At 38.1% G+C, this 25,593-nt stretch overlaps 1 protein-coding gene across 3 annotated transcripts; it reads left to right on the plus strand.

Annotated features, from left to right (window-relative positions):
* The first annotated feature begins 282 nt into the window (after positions 1-282).
* Positions 283-4,003, plus strand: LOC145032983 (UBP1-associated protein 2A-like). Of its 3 annotated transcripts, XM_078981959.1 has the most exons (3): positions 301-437; positions 959-1,063; positions 2,417-4,003. In XM_078981959.1, exon 3 carries the CDS (start codon positions 2,466-2,468, stop codon positions 3,798-3,800), a length of 1,335 nt encoding a protein of 444 aa, XP_078838085.1. In that variant the 5' UTR covers positions 301-437; positions 959-1,063; positions 2,417-2,465; the 3' UTR covers positions 3,801-4,003. The 3 variants fall into 3 exon arrangements, with proteins under 3 accessions (XP_078838084.1, XP_078838085.1, XP_078838086.1); XM_078981958.1 differs by lacking the exon at positions 959-1,063 and having other exon boundaries at positions 283-437; XM_078981960.1 differs by lacking the exons at positions 301-437; positions 959-1,063 and adding an exon at positions 1,078-1,579.
* Positions 4,004-25,593: the final 21,590 nt, after the last annotated feature.

Here is a 25,593-nt window from a genome sequence, read left to right on the forward strand (position 1 = left end):
TATTAAAAAACCATTTTAAATGTGATAGTAGGTTTTTCCAATTACAATTGTCTTTTAAAAATAAAATAACTGCATTATTGTCTTATTTCAAATTTAATTGTACTTTTCAAACGTTTTAGATACTTTATTATTTACTCATATATTTCATTATCTCAAAACTTACCGTTTCTTATAAAATCAGCGTCTTATTAAAAGCCATGTTAGATAAGCCCAAAAAGTCATGTTAACCCAGCCCAAAATAGAAGTATTTTCTTTTCTTTTCTGTTTTTCTTTTTAATTTTTTACAATAACCCTGTAAAAGCATAAGGCCATAAGCTTGCTTTAACAGTAGTTGACGAGTACACACCAGTCACGCAGTTGCTTGACTACCTGCTTGAATTGCGTCTCCCGTTTCTTTCCCCAACCCCTTCCGGAAACAATCTCCGGTGAGACATAAGGTAAGTCTTTTATCCCGCTTCATGACTCCGTGCGTTTGTATTCTTAGTACTAGTCCCGTATTTATTTACAATGTTCTTGCTATATTTTCTCGTTGTTTGTCAAATGTTTACTAGGGTTTATCGGATTCAAATAATTCATTGTTCATTGACTTATTTTGGTTAGGAGTTATTGATTTAATCTCTATTTGTACGAAATTTAATGGGGATATCAACTGGTCATTAGCAAATTTCCCATCCTATCATACTTTTTTGGGGAGAGGGGAATGCAGATGATTGGGTTATTATTAGGTTAGGAGCAAACTGATTCGATATTTCTGTTATTGTTCGTTAGCTATGTATTTTGTTGTTGTGAAAAACCTAGATTGCTCTGAGAACCACGAGTGCTGTAGACGTTAGGTGTATTAGATAAGGATGAGATTTTAGTTTGCGCTTGAATATAAGGGGTAAACCACAGAAACATAATTGTCCTCATAAGTCACATACAGAATTGGCTCATTTGAATTTTTGTTTCTGGTTGTAAGGAGATTAGGGGAAAAAGCTATCAAGCAATAACCCCAAACTTTAGGTGAGGAATATGAAGCAGGAAGTAGATGGAACAAGCAAACTGGGGATAGATATGGAAAAAAGTAATGGTGAAGAAGATATTATAAATCAAATATTATGGCATTATCTGGAACTCTTTCACAAAAGGGCATCATGTTGCTTCAACTTCATGACCCCAAATATTGGCATGTTTATGTTTGTTACCTGACATACCTCTTTGCAACATGACCACCTGCGATGGAGTTATTAGGAAGAAGATGTTGCGAAGAACTTTGCACAGTAGTTTACTTATGCAATTACATCATTGAAGATATGCTTTTTCTTGATATAGCAAGTGCCTTTATTCAGTGATTCACTTACATGTTTGCTTGGTTAAAAAAACACAACTATTGAGTATTCACTTGGTGATATATAAGTAAAATAAGTTCCCTATTTATACCCACACAAAAAGAACTAATCTGTTCATCCATGGATATCTGCAGACTTCTGTAGCTGTCAGTGAACTTTAATGTTTGAAATCTTCCACTTAACACTCTGCAGATATTTTCAGTAATAAAATCATCTCCTAAAAACCTGTGGATGTCTGCTGAATTTTGCAGGTATCCATGGAATTCAGTGTTTTGACATTTTTATACAAGGCTTTAAAGTAAAATCATGTAATAAAATGTTTTGTAATTCTTATTGAAGTTGGAAAAGTCAAAAGTCAGTGTTGGAAAAGACTTATAGGTCCATTGGCATTAAAAGTAGACATTTTTTGTGAAAAGAACTAAAATGAACATTTCTTGTGAAAGATGGAAGAAATTGTACTCCACAGATGTCCATGGATGAACAGATAAGTTATAATGATCAAACCCTTCCCACTTTTTCTGTGTTATTCAAAAGTAGGTAAATGTTACCTACAACAGGTTGGCACTATCATGCTTCAGTAATCATTTGAAACTATTTTTCTTGGTGTAATAACATTTTTTCCTAGTTCACACATGTTCTTTTCTTAGTGCAAAAGTTTAAACCTGCTTGAATTTACTAAAGTTTAGCAATTAACTGTAAAATGTGATAGCATAAGCCATGTGTGAAGGTTTACATTAACAAAACTCTACTTCAGATCTGTGTTAGCATGCTAAAGATGTCACTTTGCAAATGATATGACATTTGATGCTTCTTCCAGAAGTATATAACTTTGCTCCTGTCAGGCATAGTGTTCCTGTTTTCTGCTTATTATATAAACTATAAACTATAAAGGAACATTACATATTATCCATAACTTCATTATTGAAAAGAATCTGATGCATAAAATGTTTTTTCCCAAGGTCAATGCTAAATTCTGGTGAGTGCCATATGTTTTGCATATTGAATGATATATTTAAACACATGCCTTATACTTTTGTATCTAATGAAACATGCCTGTTTATTAAGTAATGACTACATCCTTTTTTTAGGTAATTGTTGCCCCTTCCATACGGTTTGACAAAGAGTGGCGTCTGTCAAATGAAGAAGAAGAGAGCAGGAACATCACTTAAAGCACAAGTGGAAGAAAAGAAACCCAAAGTCACAGTTAAACATGAGACATCTGAGGAGGAAGAATCAGAAGGTGAAGAAGAAACACAAGTAGTTGAAGAAGTAGAGGAAGAAGAAGAAGAAGAAGAAGTTGAAGAGGTAGAGGTTGAAGAAGAGGAAGAAGAGGATGAGGAAGAAGAAGAAGAAGAGGAAGAAGAAGAGGAGGAGGAAGAAGAAGAAGAAGAGGAAGATGAAGAAGAAGATGATGAGAGTTCTAAAAAGGAGACTCTTAAGAAGCTTTTAGAGCCATTATCAAAAGCCAAGATCATTGATTTCATCAAAGAAGCAGCTCTGAGTGACACTTCAATAATGGCTACCCTCACCCAGACTGCTGAGGTGGACCCCGCCCACCGCAAGATCTTTGTCTACGGCCTTGGCTGGGACGCCACATCAGACCAAGTCCTCTCCGTCTTCAAACCTTACGGTGATATCGAAGAATGCAAAGTTTTAATGGATAAGGTAACGGGAAAAGCCAAAGGCTACGGCTTTGTTCTCTTCAAGACCCGAAGAAGCGCACAAAAAGCCCTCAAACAAACACAGAAAAAGATAGGATCCCGCATGGCATCTTGCCAGCTGGCTTCTGCAGGTCCAGGTGGACCCACCAACAACCAGACCGGTGTCACTGCCACGTCAGATCCAGCGGGACGAAAGATCTTCGTCGCAAACGTCGGGTCCCACGTGAATCCGAACGCGCTCAAGTCCTACTTCACAAAGTTTGGAGAAATCGAGGATGGGCCGTTGGGGATGGACAATGCAAGTGGAAAGTTCAAAGGTTTTGCCATGTTTGTGTATAAGACAGTTGAAGGCTGCAAGAAGGCTTTGGAGGAACCGAATAAGGTTTTTGATGGTTGTCAGTTGCATTGCAGACAAGCTGTGGATAATCAACGTGGTGGAAATAAAAGCAACAAAAAGGCGCAAATGGGTATTATGAATAATATGTCTAATAATCAGCAGCAGAGTGAGATTGGGAATGTGGGGTATGGTTATGCTCCTCCTCAGCTTATGAATATGAATCCGATGTTAGTGTCTGCTTTAAATCAGAATAGTGTAGCTCCAGCACAGCAGTCTTTTGGTCTGAATGGTGGTTATGGAATGAATACAGTTAACCCAAACATGATTGCAAGTTATGGTTCTCAGTTAGGGTTAGCATACCAGAATAATAATGTTTCTCAGGTGGGACGTTCTTCAGGTGGCACAACACCAGCACTGCCAGCTAGGCAACAACAATCTGGAGGTGGGAATTTTCCTTCATACCTTGGTCGCTAGTTCATACTCACTCAACTTCCTTTCTGTGAATCGTTGTTGTTTGATCTTAGGTTGTGATTCACATTTTGTTTCTTTCAGTTATGTTGTTTTGTTGGATAGATGCATTGCTAAGGTGTGTGTGTGTGTGACTGGATTCTGGTTAAAGTTTTGTATGGAACAATGATAACATAGTCAAGTAAATGTTATCATCGCGTTTATGGAAATTTCTCTAGCTTTTCACATAAGTCTACCCTAATCAATAAAGAAAATTTTGCAAAATGTCAATTTCTTATTGAATTTGACCCATGTTATTTTCTTAGAATTTTAAAATTATTTTTTTTCTACTTGTCATTTTGTATTTTTTTTTTTTTTTTCATTTTTATTCAGCTTTCACCTATTAAATGTCACCTTATAGTAATTAATGTGAATTAATGTATATAATAAACCTTTCATTTGTGAATTCTTATTTTTATTAAATAAATTCCATTTGTGAATTTATATTAATTAGTTTTATTAGTATAGATTAATTAAAACAAATTACATAAATGATCTTTGTGGTTTATTCTATTTATTGTATTTATTTCAAAAGTTTACTTTAAAAAATACTTAGTTTTTACACATTCATATTCAGCATGATTTTTTAAAACATGATAATAAATTTTTATTATTATAGATTACATTACTTATTCATCATTTCATTTATATTTATTTTAAAATTTTACGTTAGAAAATATTTAATGTCTACACCTTATATTTAATTTTTTTTAATCAACCCATGTAATACACGAGCCTCACACCTAGTTTTTATTAAAATGTGTTTAGTTTGACAATTTTTTTAGATTTATCCATTTTACATAATTATAAAAAACTTGAAAATTTGATAATTATTGTTTTTCATATTTTTCCATTTCCAATTTTTTTAAATATATGAACACTTATACCCATCCCATACCTAACCACACCCACCACTAGGAATGGCAATGGGGTGGGTTCGGGGCGGGGCATGGATTCCTAAACCCGCCCCGATAACTTTCGGGTATCTTATCGGGGTGCCCCATTGGGTTTCGGGTTTCCCCGTCGGGTTTCGGGTATCTTATCGGGTTACACCAACTGATAACGAAATCTTTATTCTCTTTTAGGGTACCCTAATGTCTTATAAAATATACATGTTCTAGCAACTCTTTTAAATTAAAAACATGATGCATCACTTTAATAAAATAAATTGGACGTTATATAAAAAATTATTTGATTTAAGTTTTGTTTAATACGTCAAAACACATAAAAATGATCATTAACACCAGATTGTTAATAACTAAAAAAATTATCTACGATAAGTATTTTATATTTGAACGTGTACAATTAACAGCAAAATTTTTTGAACATATTATATATATATATATATATATATATATATATATATATATATATATATATATATATATATATATATATATATATAATCGGGGCGGGGTGGGTCGGGGCGAGGATAACCCACTCCCTGCCCCGAACTTGATAAAAAACCCGATAACGACACGTTACCTGACCCGAAATGATCGGGTTTCGGGTTTCCCCGTCGGGTTCGGGTTTTTTTGTCATCCCTACCCACCACTCAACACACCTATCTTCACCACACGCACAACCTCCCTACCACCAATTTTCACCTCATTCACTAGAGGTCAGGGGCGAAGCCAGGATTTGAGGATAAGGGGGGCTTATATTACGCCCGATAACGGTTTTGGACGATAATGAAAAAAATTATAAACAAAAATGATTAAGAAAAAAATCATATAAATAGGAGTTGAATACTATATTTTTTTTAATTAAACCACTACTACGAATAAAAAGAAAAAAGTAACTTAATATACCCGTTAATCGGCAGTTAAAAAGAGCTATTAATGACTTAAATTAAAATAAATGTGGAATTTTAGTTGTGAGCTTCAATTTTAGTCCTAGTATAGCCTCATTAGTATTAGTGTTCTTTATAATAATTGAAATTTTAAAAGGTTGAGGGGGCCTTAGCAACAAAAAACCAACATTGGTTACAAATTAGTGATAGGTTTATTATTTATTTATAATATAGTTTGAATTGTAAAGGAAATTAAGGGGGGCAAAGCATCCGGCAGCCCTCTACTAGCTCCATCCATGCTAGAGGTGTTCAATGGTTTAAATCCAATGAACTTTAATGGAACCTATCAAATCCAATTATCCATTAGATATTGGATTTTTTTTAAATGATCCAATCCAATTTGTTATATGCAACCGAATCGAACCGATACAATTAGATATTAGATTGGATCGGTTTTATTTATATTTGATTGGTTATCTATTATCTAACCAATACTAATTCATTTTATATTCAATAACAACCAAATATAATAAACTTCATTGAATATGTCTAACATATGATAGTTCAAATCTTCAACTTCAACAACCAACAATTAAGGTTACAACATCTAGAAAGCAGTTTTCCACAAACAAACACAACCTTAATGTCTCAATTTTTTTGGGTGGTATCTTGGATCTACGTATTTGCTTTCTTTAATTAAGGTCACTTGAAGGATGGTGTCTTGGGTTTGTAGATATTTCCTCATTGGATGGTTAATCATATGGGTTAATCCATTTTCAAAAACCTCACCACTAACCGCAAATGTGGTTAATCCATTTTCAAAACCGCTTGGTGCAGTTATTTTTGCGGTGCGTTTAGGCGGTTACTTTTGCGGTGCGTTTTTTTTTTTTTTTTTTTTTTTTTTTTTTTTTTTTTGTTATTAACCGTATGGATTTGGTGCGATTATTTTGTGTGGTCTTTAACCACAGTTTAGAGTTCAAATATATTACTTATAATAAAAAAAACATAAGATACAAGATAATGAACAGAAATCACAAACAACTAATATTTTAATAACATCAAATCACTAGTAATTAACAATAAGAATTTAATTGTCAAATTTCACCATTTTCCAAGGTTAAATATAACAAAAAACCAACATTTTTGTCTTCTAATATTTTATGAAACTTGTCTTATTATATTTAATATATTAATAATTAATTAAAAAATTGTATATAATATATGTGGTGCGGTGCGGTTTTTGAAAACTAATAATCGCATTGCACCGCAAATTTGCGGTTTTTGAAAAACATAAAACTTCACCATCAGTTTTTATTGCGGTCGCAGTTTATCGGTTGCGGTTTTTACGGTTAATTTTAGTTGTGGTGCGGTTTTTACTCACCCCTAGTTAGTGTCATGTAATGAGAAGGTTATTCGTTAGTTTTATATCATTCTTTTTATTTAAATTAGTTTAGTCTAAAGGGCATTGATTGTGTTGCATGATTAATGTTTTCATGCATAAAAAGTTCGACTGTTTCTGAAAGAAGTTAAACCCTAAACCTGTAGTTTACCTTCCCAAGGAGGGTACTTTTGGAATTATATGTTCTTCTTTTGCAATACAATAGATTATATGGTAGATTACCTTCCTAACTATGTTAACTGAATAACATTCACTTCCTAGACCTGTCTAAGAAATGATCTTAGGAAACATTCATCGGTGATTTAGTAATTTCACAATTAAGCCAGGAGAGGCTCACGATAGGATAGTATTAACCATACTTACTACTCATATATGGGTTTTATCCCCAGATAAAATCGAATGACGAGCCTCAACAATAGATATATGTTTAAGATCCTTGGCTAATTGTAGATGTAACTCCTAATTTCTAACACCCATAATCAGAAAGACCAAGAAAGGAAAGGAAAACCCTAAGTTAAAGGGTCAACTCATCGAGTCCATGGGTGAACTCGGCGAGTTGGAGCGGGGCCCGTGTCGGGGTTTAAGTGACCAACTCGGCGAGTCGGAGGGACCGGCTCGGCAAGTCAGGTCTGGGTTGGAAAACCCTAATTTCTGGGATTAGTGCCCTATTTAAGCATCATTTCAGGCCTTCACCCCAACCTCCATCACTCCCTCTACCTTCACTCGAAACCCTAAGCAACCATTGAGTGTCATTGAGCTTCTCTTGCCATTTTTGAGTGATTTAAAGCTATAAGGAAGAAGGAAGACTTTGGGTGATTCAAGAAGTAGCAGTGGACTCTGTGTTAGTGTGTCATTTCAAATCCTAGAAAGGTATGAAGCTCATACCTTGGCTGTTATTCACTTAGATCCCCTTTCCTAGTTAGATTTTTGTCATTTTGGGCCATTTCCAAAGCCAATTCGTGTATTGTGCCTTTGTGAGCAAAGAGAACTTCGGGTCTAGGGTTGTCTTGGCCTAGAAACCCATAAAGCAGGAGTCTTTGGTGGGTTGGTGAAGCATGCTTGTCACAGAACCAAGCCCTAGAGTGTTTTAAGCCTATAGCATCTTGGTTTCACGTAAAGTTTGCAACTTTACGTGAAAGATGGGCCTTAGAAGAGTGGATCTACAGTTTGGAGCCCCTGCATGGATCGAAAAGCCACTGTATGGGTTAAGAGCTAAAGCTACTCGGTGAGTCACATGGGTGGAGTCGGCGAGTTGGATGAAGTTGGGCAGGAACTCGACGAGTTGGAAGAACAACTCGGCGAGTCTGTTGAGGATTACCTTGGACTCGGCGAGTCTGTTCTTGGACTCGGCGAGTCAAGTCGCGAAACCCCCAAACCCTTCGAGTTAAGACTCGGATCAGTGAGTTGAGTGGGGACTTAGTGAGTTGGACAGGTCAGGACTCGGAAATCGGTAGACTCGGCGAGTCAGGGGCTGACTCGGCGAGTCCAGTCGCGAATGAAAGGATTCTGAGCTAATGAACTCGGCGAGTCAGTAGGCAGACTCGGCGAGTAGGGTTAACCTGGAAGGTTGACTTTGACCAGGACTTTTGACTTTGACCAGGATTGACTTGGTTGACTTTCGGAGGACAGTCTGACTAAGTGTTATATTGGTATTGATAGCTCGGGGAGCTAGTGGAGCCGCAGTTCTGAAAAGTTGTCGGGCAGCAGCAGAGGGGTTTCGGCAAGTTCAGCAAGTGCAGGTGACTCTCCTCACTGTTTGTATGGGTCTAAGGCACCAATACCAGTCCATTTAGTTTATGTATGCTAGGAAGACCCGAGGGTTAGCCCTAGGCATTATGCATGAAAGACCAGGAGGCGGCTCCTAGCACATAGTATATTATTATGTATGATAGGAAGACCCGGGGGTTAGCCCTAGGCAATATGTATGAAAGACCAGGAGGTGGCTCCTGGCACACTATATGCTATTGTGTATGAAAGACCATGTAACGCCTGTGTTTCTAGGCTTGCCATTTTTAGCAATGTAATAGTCTAGGTTAACCTTGTAACCCAACTTGAAATAATAAGAATGTATTATTTGTGAATTATTTGAATTATGTGATTTATGTGTGTATTTTCTTAATTTTTATAATTCAATGAATTAAGAATAAAATAAGCGTCAAAATTTAAGTGTGAGATAAGCCCGACATCTTTGCATAAAGTTGTAGTGGTCGAAACAAGGATTCCGGAGATATAAGGAATGCCAAAATCCGAGTTATAACGAAGAAGTTATGACCTGTCGAAGTTTCGCGACAGAACCGGTACGACGCTGAGTGACGTAAAATATGAATTTAAGATAAAGCGATATTTAGCCTTAGCGATCTAAACAAAAGTCGTAGATTTCGTTAAACCGAGAGCATGCATAAAAGGAACGCCCAAATCTGACTTCGTATGAGGAAGTTATGATTTTCTGAAGTTTCGACGTGGCAGTATGCAGCCCGAATACTCGATTTGAGATCGAGCGGTTTTTAGCCAAAACAATCTAAATGAGAATCGAAGATCTCGTTGTTAGTAGTGAAACGATGACAAGTTAGGCGAGGACGGACGTCAGACGAAGAAGTTATGAATTTATAACGAAGTTTTTCTGTCCCGGCCTTCTAAAAATAAATAATAAAAATAAAAGTCAAAATTAGCCGACGGAGTCTAAATGAAAGTTGTAGAGTATGGTCTGACCTTCGCGTGGATATAAAGAACGTCGAAAACGGAGCTCGTATGCGAAAGTTACGCAATTTAGAAGTTTGACAAGTCAATTACGCCCCGCGTAATTTGAGTACGCCCCGCGTACTCAGTCGGATGCAACTTGTCTGACCAATACTCGAGTGCCACCAGTCGACGCACGCAGTGACGTCAAAGTACGCCCCGCGTAACCCGAGTACGCCCCGCGTACTGAGTACGCCCCGCGTAATTTGAGTACGCCCCGCGTAATCCCAGACCCAGCAGCCTATAAATAGAACTCGAATTCAACCATTTTCTCTTGTTCAAACTCTTCTTTCTCTCTAAGTTTTGCCTCGTTTTGCATGCCGTTTATACCCCGAAGCCCCGGTAATATTCTCGAGCCCCGAAGCAAGATCCGAAGCCCCGAGAATCCCGAAGAGCGTTATTCCCGAGCCGAAACGCTGCCCGCGAGGAGCCCGATTTTGTGAAGATCTTCCAGATCTACGGAGAAACACCTCTTCTACAAGCCGTAGTGCTGCCCGATCATCTTTTGATCAAGTGAGTGTGTAGTTACTTTCATTCCAACACAATATTATGAAGTATTTCCTATAAAATACGTGTTATGTGTATATATTTGGTTGTTATACGTGTGAGTGTATATTCACTCTCTTCTATCTTATAGATCTGAAGTATTCTCTATGAAATACGTGTTATGTGTGTATGCCTCATATGTTATGTGAAAAATGTTTTGATTGAGCATGCTATACAGGTTTTGAAACTACGTATAAAATGTATATTTTATCTACTAATATGTTGGGTAGAATATGGGTAGATAGTTGGTGTGTAATAAACAGATGAGAGGCCTCGATGTTGTTTTGATCCAGTCATCTAGCGGAATTTAGATGACGACCACGGACTTTTCTAGATAGTCCAGTGGAACGCTAGCAGGCTCATAACCTGTAGGTGTTAATGAACTTGGGTGTTCATTCGATGTATTCCATCCCCCCCCATGGTTGCCTTATTTGACTTATATTGCTGAGGAACCCCCGAAGCATGTGTAGTCGCCCCGATGAAATATTCTTAGACTAGGTCCCTTGTGTTAGTTATTTTAGGGACATAAAGTGAGAATAACGGGAATGGGTAACTGGGTTATTGTTGGTTGATAATAATTAATTTAATTATTTATTGTGGGTTGAAAACCCTATATGCTCACCAGGCTCCCAAGCCTGACCCACTCAGTTGATTTATTTTACAGGAAGTGGCGCAAGAGCTTAAGATGGGCGAACATCAAGTTGTTTTGTTTACAAGTCTGTATATGTATATATTTGTTGAAAGACTTGTAATGCTATCGTTTATGCTTTATGATCTGTATCGGAACATGACATCCCGACTTTTGATTATGAAATGAAATCATATTTCTTTATGAAATGTTTTGATAAATATCTATTTTAAAATTAAAAGGATTTACTCTGAAAATTATTTTAAAAAGCATAAATGAAATCGGTCTTTTCGGGCCGAGATTTTGGGGATGTCACAGTTGGTATCAGAGCATTAGTTTAAGCGAACTAGGAATTTGTAGGATTTCTAGACTTAAACTTAGAATGCTAAGTGGAATTTTGAGATGTGTCTGTTATGTTTTAAGACACAAGAACTAGTTTATTTTAGGCAAGTTGCCTAAAATGCTTTATGTGCTAAATGTTATATGTTGCCGTATATGATATTATTTGTTCGGATCTATGGTCTGTTGTCGACCGGATCTAGAAACCTTATGTGTGTAGGATTCTAAGCGTACGTCTACGATATTAGAACTAGCATGTAAACGTTTCGGAGTGATTAGGATGATTTGAATATCTATCGTGAATAAGGATCTAATTTCACCTTATTCGGTGTATAAATCAAAAATGGTGAGAACAAGAAGTGGAATTGGAAATGCTGATGAAAACAGGAATCAACCACCAGTGATTGAACAAAGACCTGTTGTAGCAGCAACACCTGAGCCAATAACCATGGCTGGTGTGCAGTTAATGATTCAGACGATGTTGGATCGTCAGATGGAGGAAACTAGACGGTTGCTTCAACAAAATCGTGAAGAACTGTCGATTCGTGTGGAAGAGCCTGAATTAAATGAAGGGCACTCGGAAGGTGGAAACTTCAGTGGATCGGTTGGTCAAGCCAACCCACCGATAGTTAGGCAAGATAACCGCGATGGAAGGAATGATGGAATGGGATGCAAGTACAAGGAATTTTTGACTTGCAAACCATCGACCTTCAATGGAAAAGAGGATCCGATTGGAGTTATGCATTGGATCTCAGAAATGGAATTGGCCTTCATGACGTGTGGCTGCAGAGGTAAGTTGCAAACTATCTATGCCGTGCGTCAATTCCGAGGTGGAGCTGTTCGTTGGTGGAACACTCTAGGGAAGACTTTGAGCCCTAATGAGCCACTGCAATTGTCATGGGCGGAGTTCTTGGTGCAGTTTAAGCGCAAGTTCTGCTCGGCTCAAAATCTGTTGGAGTTGGAGAACAAGTTCCTGACATTGACTAAGTGCAGTATGTCAGTTGATGAATACACCAATAACTTCACCGATAAGATGGAGTTTGCCTTGCGTATCGTTCCAGACGAGCTGACGAAGGTGGACCGGTATGCGAAGGGACTCCCATGGGAGTATGAGGTGCCAGTACGTCAGGCACATACTTTAGAGGCAGCTATCTGGGCTGCCAAGTCCGTTGAGAGCATGATAAAGGGGAGAACCACCAACAAGGTTGAGGTTGGTGAGAAGAGGAAGTTTGAGAGAACATCTGGTTCCGGTAAGAAAAGCAAATTTTCGAAATCTGATTCGAAAAGGTTTGGTGGGGGTAAAGGAGGGGAAGCGAAGTGGTGTGAAAAGTGTAAGAAAAAGCACTTCGGGAAATGTAGCGAGGATGTAACTTGCTACAAGTGTGGAAAGGTTGGACATTTTGCCAATGAATGTCCGAACAACAAAAGGATGTGTTTTGGTTGTAATGAAGAGGGGCATATTTTGAAAGACTGTCCGAAGAAGAAGGAGGCAGCTAAGCCCAACATTCCACCAAAGCCGAAGGCGAGAGCATTCCAGATGACACTGGAAGCTGCTAAGGATGAAGCTGATGTCGCTTCAGGTACCTTTCTCGTTAACAATTTGCTTGCCCAAATTTTATTTGATTCTGGAGCCAACTACTCCTTTATATCGCATGAATTTGGTAGAAAACTAGCTTTGCCTATTAATAGACTAGATAATGCTTTATTAGTCGAAGTTGCTAGTGGCAAGTTTGTACCTGTTAGCCATCGTATGAAAAACATCTTAATCGACTTGAATGGGAATAAGTTCCACGAGGAATTATTGCCTATCGAACTTAATGGTTTCGACATCGTGTTGGGAATGGATTGGCTCAGCGCCAATGATGCCGAAATTTTATGCAAAAAGAAGATAGTTAAAGTAAACCCGCCTGGAAAGGAATCGTTTATGGTGTATGGGGACAAACGCCGAGTGAATTCTGGAATCATTTCCCTAATGAAAGCCAGAAAGTGTTTGACCAAGGGATGTACATCATATTTATCATTCGTGATTGATGCTAAGAAGGAGAAGAAGGTGATGCAGAGTATTCCTGTGGTGTGTGATTATCCGGAAGTATTTCCTGAAGATCTTCCTGGATTACCACCTGATCGACAAGTGGAATTCCGTATTGACTTGTTACCAGGAACCACGCCAATAGCAAAAGCACCTTATCGATTAGCACCAACGGAGATGAAGGAGCTGATGATGCAACTTCAAGAGTTGTTGGACAAAGGTTTCATTAGACCTAGTTCATCGCCCTGGGGAGCTCCGGTGTTATTCGTGAAGAAGAAAGATGGAAGTATGAGAATGTGCATTGATTACAGAGAGCTGAACAAGGCAACAATAAAGAATAGATATCCGTTGCCAAGGATTGATGACCTATTTGATCAATTGCAAGGTTTGAGCTATTTCTCGAAGATCGATCTTAGGTCAGGATATCATCAGCTGAAAGTAAGAGAGCAGGATATAGAGAAGACTGCGTTCAGAACTAGATATGGACACTACGAGTTCTTGGTTATGTCGTTTGGACTAACCAATGCTCCGGCAGCATTCATGGATTTAATGAATAGGGTTTGTAATTCGTTCCTTGATAAATCCGTGATAGTGTTCATCGACGACATTCTGATTTACTCAAAAAGCCAGGAGGAGCATGGCAGACACTTGCGAGAAGTGTTAGAAGTTTTGAAGAAGGAGAAGCTATATGCTAAGTTCTCCAAATGTGATTTTTGGATTCGTGAAGTCCAATTCTTGGGTCACGTGGTCAACCAGAAAGGGATAATGGTTGATCCAGCAAAGATTGAAGCTGTAACGAAGTGGGAACAACCGAAAAGTCCCACGGAGATTCGAAGCTTTTTAGGATTAGCCGGATATTACCGAAGGTTTATCCAAGGCTTTTCTTCGATTGCTACTCCATTGACAGCTTTGACCCACAAAGGAGCTGCTTATGCTTGGAGTGAGAAGCATAAAGAAGCATTCGAGAAGCTAAAGAAGAAACTATGCGAGGCACCGATACTTTCTCTACCCGAAGGAGTTGAAGACTTCGTTGTTTATAGCGATGCGTCTGGGGTTGGATTGGGTTGTGTTTTAACCCAAAGAGAAAAGGTGATAGCATATGCGTCTCAACAACTAAAAGAGCATGAAAAGAACTACCCGACTCATGATTTGGAGTTGGCAGCAGTAGTTTTCGCTCTGAAGATATGGAGGCATTACCTCTATGGCAGTAAGTGCAAACTTTTCACTGATCATAAGAGTCTCCAATATCTCTTTAATCAGAAGGAATTGAATATGAGGCAACGACGCTGGCTGGAATTACTCAAGGACTACGACTGCGAGATACTTTACCACCCCGGTAAGGCTAATATTGTTGCTGATGCTCTCAGTCGGAAAGTCAATCTTGAAAGGAAAAGGCCAAGAGCGTTGAGAATTGAAGTTGTCTCGACCATTGTGGAAAGTATAAAGAAAGCTCAAGAGGAAGCTTCTGAGAAAAATGACCGAAAGGAGGAACGTTTGGGTAAAACGTTGGTGTTTGGTACAAACTGTCATGGACTGAAGGTATTCCAAGATCGTATTTGGGTACCTAAGTCAGGAGGAATTAGAGATCTTCTGATGGAAGAAGCTCACAAGACCATGTATTCGATTCATCCCGGTAGCACTAAAATGTATAGGGACCTGAAACCCTACTACTGGTGGCCGACGATGAAGCTTGATGTTGCAAAGTATGTGGCCGAGTGTGTGACTTGTGCGAGAGTCAAGACACAACATCAGAAACCGTACGGGAGTTTAGAACCTTTACCTGTGCCTATGGGTAAGTGGGAAGACATTGCCATGGATTTTGTCACTAAACTGCCCAGAACAAAGAATGGTCACGACATGATTTGGGTGGTCGTTGATCGATTCACTAAGAGTGCGCATTTCATAGCAGCCAAGGAGAAATGGTCTATGGAAAAGCTTGCGAATTCTTACGTAAAGGAAATTGTGAGGCTTCACGGTGTTCCGTTAACAATTGTGTCGGATCGTGATAGTCGTTTCACCTCGCGATTTTGGAAAAGTCTACAAGAAGAATTGGGTACCAAGTTGTGTTTAAGTACAACTTACCATCCGCAGACCGATGGTCAGAGCGAACGAACGATACAAACACTTGAAGATATGCTGAGAGCATGTACCTTGGAATTCCTAGGTAATTGGGATGAACATTTACCGTTGGTAGAATTTTCCTATAACAATAGTTTTCACTCGAGCATTAAGATGGCACCTTACCAAGCTTTGTATGGACAAAAGTGTCGTACGCCGTCTTGTTGGCTTGAGGCTGGGGAAAAGCAGTTTATGGGACCGGAGATGGTTCATCAGACTGCTGAAAAGTTGAAAATAATTAGGGAAAGAATGTTAGCAGCTCAAGATCGTCAAAAGAGTTATGCTGACAAAAAGCGAAGACCGATGACTTTTGAAGTTGGGGATTCGGTTTTGCTTAAAGTCTCGCCGTGGAAGGGACTTATAAGATTTGGTAAAAGGGGAAAGTTGAGTCCAAGGTTTATTGGACCGTTTAAAGTTCTTCAGAGGATTGGGAACCAAGCTTACAAGCTCGAACTACCAGAAGAACTGAATGGAATTCATAACACTTTCCATGTGTGTTATTTGAGGAAGTTCACGGGAGAAGTTCCCGACATTATTCCACTTTCAGAGTTGAGGATTGATGAGAACAAAAGGTTGATTGAGGAACCGGAGGCAATTGTTGACCGAAAGACTAAGAAATTGCGACGTAAGATGGTGGAGTTAGTGCTTGTCCGATGGAAACACACGAATGGGCCAAACCTCACCTGGGAGACGGAGAGTGACATGATGAGTCGCTATCCGCATTTGTTTGTTGATGTGTGATTCCGGGGACGGAATCATTCTAAGGTGGAGAGAATTGTAACACCTGTGTTTCTAGGCTTGTCATTTTTAGCAATGTAATAGTCTAGGTTAACCTTGTAACCCAACTTGAAATAATAAGAATGTATTATTTGTGAATTATTTGAATTATGTGATTTATGTGTGTATTTTCTTAATTTTTATAATTTAATGAATTAAGAATAAAATAAGCGTCAAAATTTAAGTGTGAGATAAGCCCGACATCTTTGCATAAAGTTGTAGTGGTCGAAACAAGGATTCCGGAGATATAAGGAATGCCAAAATCCGAGTTATAACGAAGAAGTTATGACCTGTCGAAGTTTCGCGACAGAACCGGTACGACGCTGAGTGACGTAAAATATGAATTTAAGATAGAGAGATATTTAGCCTTAGCGATCTAAACAAAAGTCGTAGATTTCGTTAAACCGAGAGCATGCATAAAAGGAACGCCCAAATCTGACTTCGTATGAGGAAGTTATGATTTTCTGAAGTTTCGACGTGGCAGTATGCAGCCCGAATACTCGATTTGAGATCGAGCGGTTTTTAGCCAAAACAATCTAAATGAGAATCGAAGATCTCGTTGTTAGTAGCGAAACGATGACAAGTTAGGCGAGGACGGACGTCAGACGAAGAAGTTATGAATTTATAACGAAGTTTTTCTGTCCCGGCCTTCTAAAAATAAATAATAAAAATAAAAGTCAAAATTAGCCGACGGAGTCTAAATGAAAGTTGTAGAGTATGGTCTGACCTTCGCGTGGATATAAAGAACGTCGAAAACGGAGCTCGTATGCGAAAGTTACGCAATTTAGAAGTTTGACAAGTCAATTACGCCCCGCGTAATTTGAGTACGCCCCGCGTACTCAGTCGGATGCAACTTGTCTGACCAATACTCGAGTGCCACCAGTCGACGCACGCAGTGATGTCAAAGTACGCCCCGCGTAACCCGAGTACGCCCCGCGTACTGAGTACGCCCCGCGTAATTTGAGTACGCCCCGCGTAATCCCAGACCCAGCAGCCTATAAATAGAACTCGAATTCAGCCATTTTCTCTTGTTCAAACTCTTCTTTCTCTCTAAGTTTTGCCTCGTTTTGCGTGCCGTTTATACCCCGAAGCCCCGGTAATATTCTCGAGCCCCGAAGCAAGATCCGAAGCCCCGAAAATCCCGAAGAGCGTTATTCCCGAGCCGAAACGCTGCCCGCGAGGAGCCCGATTTTGTGAAGATCTTCCAGATCTACGGAGAAACACCTCTTCTGCAAGCCGTAGTGCTGCCCGATCATCTTTTGATCAAGTGAGTGTGTAGTTACTTTCATTCCAACACAATATTATGAAGTATTTCCTATAAAATACGTGTTATGTGTATATATTTGGTTGTTATACGTGTGAGTGTATATTCACTCTCTTCTATCTTATAGATCTGAAGTATTCTCTATGAAATACGTGTTATGTGTGTATGCCTCATATGTTATGTGAAAAATGTTTTGATTGATCATGCTATACAGGTTTTGAAACTACGTATAAAAATGTATATTTTATCTACTAATATGTTGGGTAGAATATGGGTAGATAGTTGGTGTATAATAAACAGATGAGAGGCCTCGATGTTGTTTTGATCCAGTCATCTAGCGGAATTTAGATGACGACCACGGACTTTTCTAGATAGTCCAGTGGAACGCTAGCAGGCTCATAACCTGTAGGTGTTAATGAACTTGGGTGTTCATTCGATGTATTCCATCCCCCCCCATGGTTGCCTTATTTGACTTATATTGCTGAGGAACCCCCGAAGCATGTGTAGTCGCCCCGATGAAATATTCTTAGACTAGGTCCCTTGTGTTAGTTATTTTAGGGACATAAAGTGAGAATAACGGGAATGGGTAACTGGGTTATTGTTGGTTGATAATAATTAATTTAATTATTTATTGTGGGTTGAAAACCCTATATGCTCACCAGGATCCCAAGCCTGACCCACTCAGTTGATTTATTTTACAGGAAGTGGCGCAAGAGCTTAAGATGGGCGAACATCAAGTTGTTTTGTTTACAAGTCTGTATATGTATATATTTGTTGAAAGACTTGTAATGCTATCGTTTATGCTTTATGATCTGTATCGGAACATGACATCCCAACTTTTGATTATGAAATGAAATCATATTTCTTTATGAAATGTTTTGATAAATATCTATTTTATCATGTTTTGTTTTTGGGAACAAATTCCGCATCTCTTTTAAAATTAAAAGGATTTACTCTGAAAATTATTTTAAAAAGCATAAATGAAATCGGTCTTTTCGGGCCGAGATTTTGGGGATGTCACAGACCAGGAGGTGGCTCCTGGCACACCATATGCGGAGTAGTCTAGTAGAGTAGTATGTATAGTTGTCTTTTATGATACTTGCATGAAAGACCAGGGGGTGGCCCTTGGCACCTGTCTGTAAGACCTAGGGAGTGGCCCCAGGCTTTACCAGGAAGACCACGTGCGGCCCGTGGCACAACCACCAGACTATGTTTGGCACATAGCACCTTAGCAAGACTATGTTTGGCACATAGCACCTTACTTGATTGTGGATATGTTAGTTATGTATGGCTTTTGGCTATGTATGGCATGTATGGATCAGTTGGGTTGTATGGTATGTGGTATTTGGGGAACTCACTAAGCTTCGTGCTTACGGTTTTCAGTTTTGGTTTCAGGTATTTTGTTTTCAAGGAAGGAGTCGGCTCGATCGCAGCGCATCACACTATGTTTTCCGCACACGAGATCTTTGGTATTACACTCTGATATGGTTTTATGATAATATGTTTTGATCATCGACACTTTGGTTGTCACTAGATATTATAATGAATATTTTTTTTATATACTGATGGTTTTATGTAATAACTAATTTAAAAATGAAATTTTGGCCTGAAATTTTGGGATGTTACATAATTCTTTCAGTTGTCCGGGTGAAGATACGCTTTTCATTGACAACGCACTAGTTGAATAGTGTGTTGTCAATGAAAGGGAACAAACTGCAAATTAAGAAGATATCTTCTACTACTTAAGGGCATTGATGTTTCAAGCAACAAATTCTCTGGAACAATTCCTTATGAGATCATAATTCTTCATGAACTGACCTACTTAAATATTTCAACTAATGAACTCCATGGGAAGTTCCAAAAGCATATGGGTCAATAGAAATTTCTTGAAATTCTCGACTTGTTAAAGGGCGTGTTAGAGAGTAGTGCACATTAAAATAGATCAAATATGTATTTCATCTAAAACATAACACATTATGCCCCACGTCTTTCATAACAAAATATGAGCCAAATCAAACTTTAAGGACTTAATCCGCCATAGTCATCACCGATAATAATCATGTCATTTACATATAAAGAAACAAGAATATTACATTCACTCATGCATCTAATAAAGAAAACCAAATCATTATTACTATGAAGAAAACTAAGAGAAATAATCATCATAGAAAATTTCTCAAACCAGGAAAAATGGGCTTATTTGAGACAGTACAAAGATTTTTTAAGCCAACAAACTTCACCCAGATGGTGAGAAATACCTGTTGAACACGATTCTTTATGTGACTCTTTATGTGGGAAACAACAATACTTTTATTAAGACCACTTAATAAGAACTTACACTTTGAGAGACTACTACACTTTGCTTACTTTGAGTGTTTCTTGGATACTTGGATGTTGGGATGGTTTGGAGCAAATGAGCTCCACACCTATTTATAGGTGTTTCCACCTCCCTATAGGAAGTGTTTAGATCTTCCTACAAGCTACATACATTCATAACTATTCTAGAATCTTCTACAATAATCTATATCTATTACATGCTTATATATGTTTCTAGAATTTTCTATAATTTCCTAGATAAGTCTAAGGCGTTCTAAACTAAATCTGCCATAGTCATCACCGATAATAATCATGTTATTTACATATAAAGAAATGAGAATATCACATGCACTCATGCATCTAATAAAGAAAACCAAATCATTATTACTATAATGAAAACTAAGAGAAATAATCATCATATAATTTTCTGTAATTTCCTAGACAAGTCTAAGGCATTCTTAATCCGCCATAGTCATCACTGATAATAATCATTATTACTATGAAGAAAACTAAGAGAAATAATCATCATAGAAAATTTCTCAAACCAAGAAAAATGGGCTTATTTGAAGAAAACTATTCTAGAATCTTCTACAATAATGTATATCTATTACATGCTTATATAAATTTCTAGAATTTTGTGTAATTTCCTAGAAATTTTCTATGATGATTATTTCTCTTATGGCATCCAGTGTCTTCTAGAATGTTCTATAACATTCTAGGGTCTTCAATGTCATTTTATATATTCTTTGAGTCTTCTTGTATGTTCTAGAATATTCCATGGGCTTCCACTATGTTCTAGAATTTTCTATATCGTTCTAGAACATTTTAACATTTTTTTATAAAGGGATAAACTCTATTAAACTCCACTGGGATAGTGATGATCTTCGACACTCCTCCTCAACACTAGCCCCTATTATTCGTACCATGTTGATCTGAATATGAAAACTCTTATATTTTACAATACTCAGCCCTTTCGTGAACTCATCTGCTACTTGACCATCAGTCTTGATATTTCTCATATTGACTTCTTCTTTTAGAACTTTTTCTCTTCCACGTGCTTTGTTTTTCCTAAGTTGTTGCAGCCGTTGCTTCATATATTTTTTCCATAGTTGATAATGACAGTCTTGGTTGCCTTTTGTTGCACCATAATATTGTTCTTGGCCCTATTAAACTATCTTGTATAGTTTCTTATGCCTCTATTTGGCAAACTTGTAAGCATGTGGGTTATCCCTTTTACAAGCCTTTGAAAATGCCCACAATATTAACATGTTATAACGTGATCCCTTATTGATCTTATCATCTCGTTTAGATGTTGCTAGGTTGAGAGATTCTACTTCGCTCTTACGAATCAATGTGATTTTCTTCTTATTCGCCTTATCAAGTTTTTCCATCACATGTTCCACTTTTCATCTAAGATGAGACTTTTTATGCAACTTTGGTGACGTTATGTTCTTATTCTACTTCGAAATGTCCATCTTTGAGGAAACAACTTCCTCTTTCAAGGTTTTCATAAACTTTGTCTCACTCTTCTTGAGACCTTTGTCGAGTTACATAGTTGATAGGATTCAGGACCTAATCCTATTTCTTTTCAAGGATACAAGGTGAATTATTGAACACTTAGTGATATATATATATATATATATATATATATATATATATATATATATATATATATATATATATATATATATATATATGGTATCATCTCTCTCAAATGACTAGGGTCGTACATTGTCTAGGAAATCCATTACTAATAGCATACAATAATCATCCATATGTACCATTGTCAAGTCTATGTTGCCTTCCCATTCTGCAGTTTTAAGAGGTGCTCCATATGCAACATCAAGGATAAGCTTGGATAAAAGAGTTAACAACTTTCAACCGGACTGGATTTTTGGTGTATTTGATTCCCAACTTCCTAGCTTCATCTCCAGTAAGGAAATTATGAGATGCACCGTATCTATCATTGCCATGGTGTATCCTTTATTTACCCTGGCCTCCAAGAACATTAGTCTTCCTATTTTAGTCTTATTCTCTTATATGGCACATAATACCTCAACATCCCATTCATCATCTACTTCCTTTTTGGAAGTCATCAAATTGCTTCCGACAGACTTTTTCTTTGACTAGCAATACTTGGACATGTGGCCCCACTTTCCATAGTTGTTGCAGTTGCCTTCGAACCTCTTCCCCCTAGAACTCTGATTGCTAATATTTTTTAGATCTCAATGGTTGTGACTTTCCTTGTTGACTCTTCCCTTTGTCAACATTTTTGTATCCTTCTTTAGTAAGTGTTTTGATATTCCTCTAACTTTTACTTATATAGAGCACTTCGTCTTCACTCTTCAGCGTGATGCCTCCCATTTGCTTATCCATAACTTCTTGGTTGGCTAGCAAATTATGAAACTCTACAGGTGATTGTTGAATGGGCCATCATTGTACAACAGTAGCGAAGTTTTTATATTCTGGCCTCAGTTCATGGATGATGATCCTCTTCATTCAAGCTTCTACAATGATGGATTGGGGATCTAGTTTAGTAATCTCCTGATGTATCGACTTGACCTTGTAGAAATATTAAGTAATCGTCGTGTCACATTGTGAAATTGATAAAAGCTCGTTCTCTAGAAGTTGTAGTCTCATATCATTCTTCTTTGAGAAAAGTGTCATGAATGTGTCACATGCTTCTTTCAGTGTCTTCTTTTCACAAATATGCTCCAACATCTCTTCTTCGATTGTGGTCTTCAAGGCAAACATTGCTTTGCATGCTTTCATTTTCCATTTGCGCAGAGCACCATTAATGTCTTCCCATAGCGGCGTAGTTTCACTTCCGCCAACGACCTCCCATAAGTCTTGTCCTTGTAAGTGCGACATCATACATGTTACCTATGTTTTGTAGTTATTGTTGTTGAGTTTATTGATTCCCCCCATGACTTGGAGATCACCCATCGTGTTGGCAATACCTCGGTAATACCAAACAAGCTAGTTTCAACCCTAAACTTGTAGAGTCAAAGACTATTCATGATACAAAGAGAACATTTGTTCTCACTATCAAGAAACCTCGCTTTTATACCAGATTGCTGAACACTACTCGTTATGTAGGAAACATTAATACTTTTATTAATACCACTTAAGAAGAACTTACACTTTGAGAAACTACCACATTTTGCTTACGTTGAGTGTTTCTTGGATACTTGGATGTTGGGATGGTTCGGAGAAAATGAGCTCCACACCTATTTATAGGTTTTTCCACCTCCCTATAGGAATTTTTTAGATCTTCCTGCAAGTTACATACATTCATGAATATTCTAGAATCTTCTATCGTAAGCTATATATATATATATATATATATATATATATATATATATATATTACATGCTTATATATGTTTCTAAAATGTTCTATAATTTCCTAGATAAGTGTAATGACCCAATTTTTAAAAGAAAATTTTCATTTTTAAATAATCAAAACATTTCCAATAAACCACAAAATCTCAAGTACATTTGTTTTCAAATTCATAACATCAACAATATTGTTCCAAACATCAGAGTGTCCCATAAAAATGCTTGAGAGAGAGTGCATGTCGCGTCATCAAGCCTTGTCCTTGCCCTTAGGCTTAGATGTACCTGAAATAAATCCACAAACTGTAAGCTAATGCTTAGTGAGTTCCCCAGAGCATACCCACACAATCCACATAATCACATATACCATATTAGCTAATAAGCTACATAAACTACATAATCCATGCATACAACATATAGGGATGTCGTGGGCTCACGCTAGGGTCTTACTCCAGGATATCATGGGCTCCCCACATGGTCTTACACCTAAGTGTCATGGGCTCCCCCATGGTCTTTAATAGGAAATTCATAGGCTCTCCATATGGTCTTACATCCGGGTGCCATGGGCTCTCCCATAGTCTTTAATAGGAAAGTCATGGGCTCTCCACATGGTCTTACATCCGGGTGTCATGGGATCTCCCATGGTCTTCCATACAAGCATACCCCATATACAACTAGCATACTTCCTAGCATATAACCAACTATCATGCCACATAATACAACTTCAGCTAGTGTACCACATATCATAAAATGGGTTGGCCTTGGTGCCTTTGACCCATTGGTATAGTGAGGAGTCTCACCTCTGTCTGCTGAATCCGAAAGCTGCTCTCCTAATAGTATGTAACCACCCATGTTGAACAATAATACCATTACCCAAGGTTAGGGTTGAACACAATCCAATTGAAGAACCCAAACCCCAAGTCCTTTCACAATGGCCTAAAAAGTCTTCATTTTCTAATGGGCCCAAAGTTCATGTCTAAAATCATTAACAGGCCTCATGGCCAAATAAAGCCCAACCATAATAACCATAGCCCAAAACAGATAAGCTAGCCCACTAACTCAAAACATGACCAGGCCCAATGACTAATTAAGTCCCAAAGGGCTTACAAGCCCAAAACAAGTCCGAGCCCATCTGAGGTGTGTACGCCTTGCGTACCACCCTGGTACACGCAGAGTAGTGATTCCCTGAGTTGCACACACTGCATACTCTAAGTTACGCTCAATGTACAAACAAATTAAGCACATTCTTCCATTAAGTGCTTAATACTCAATGTTCTGACGTCTAATATCATATCCGAGCTCATTAAGACGTCCTAGGGCATAAACTTGGAAACTTTATGCCCTTGTATGCTATATGAGACTTAAAAACTTCATTCTTCACATTAGGACTTCATGTAAACCTTTAAACTCATGCATGGAGTCTAGTTACTCTTCAAGCTAGCACCTTTATGCATCTAGCATGCTCACAAAGCTCAGATCTAACCATTTCAGTCTCTGGAGTTGCTCAACTCTCAAGAAAAGGTCCAAAACCAACTAAAGGGACAATATAGAAAACCCTAGCTAGTTCTAATGCATAAGATGGCAAGATCAAAGCTTTATACCCCCAGAAGCTCTTCAAGGTGAACTAGATGCAGATTCTTGAAGCTCAATGCCACTCCAAGCTTGCTTAGCAAATCCTTCTTCTTGAATGAACTCTAAAATTGCCACAAATACACTCCTTAAGCTCAAAAACACTCTCACAAGGTATCCCTGGTGTAGAAGGGAGAAATGAGGCTATGGAGGCTGATTAGGGTTTGGTCCAAGAGGCTTAAGGGTGTTTAAGAAGGTGTCAAGTCCGAGAATTAGGGTTTTGGCCCTCTGTCGCGTACGCGGCCACCCTCTGCGTTCATGCATTCTTAGTACGCTAAGCGTACTCTTGGAGTACGCCCCGCGTACTAAGGGACCTTTTATGCCATCTTTTCCATTTCAAGGGTCTAAAGAGTAATACCTGATTTGGAGTGTTACAATAAGTCTAGGACGTTCTTGTGTCATCTACAGTCTTCTAAAATGTTCTATAACATTCTAGGGTCTTTAATCTCGTTCTATAATATTCTTGAATCTTCTTGTATGTTCTAGAACATTCCATAGACTTCCATTATGTTCTAGAATCTTCTAGAACAATCTAACATTTTTTATAAAGGGATAAACTCTATTAAACTTCATTAGGCTAGTGATGATCTTCAACAATACCTAAGGGAGTCATGTAGACCTCCTCATGAAGATCATCGTTCAACAATGCATTCTTGACATCTATTTAGAAGATCTTTCACTGACGAATAGATGTAACTGTTTTCAAAGTATGTATATTCGTCATATTTTCAACTTTGATAAATGTCTCCTCATAGCTAGGGTGGAAATTTTCGATACGACATGGAATCCGACACAAACCTAACACTCAAATAAACATGTTTGGGTCATAGATTTCAACTTGTTTAATTA

Source organism: Lactuca saligna, chromosome 2 (genome assembly GCF_052625555.1).
Source record: "Lactuca saligna cultivar CGN05327 chromosome 2, ASM5262555v1, whole genome shotgun sequence".
NCBI classification, from domain to species: Eukaryota; Viridiplantae; Streptophyta; class Magnoliopsida; order Asterales; family Asteraceae; genus Lactuca; species Lactuca saligna.

Bases quoted from the DNA above. Each gene is read 5' to 3' on its own strand.
- LOC145032983 (XM_078981958.1), top strand. From the start codon at position 2,466: ATGAAGAAGAAGAGAGCAGGAACATCACTTAAAGCACAAGTGGAAGAA.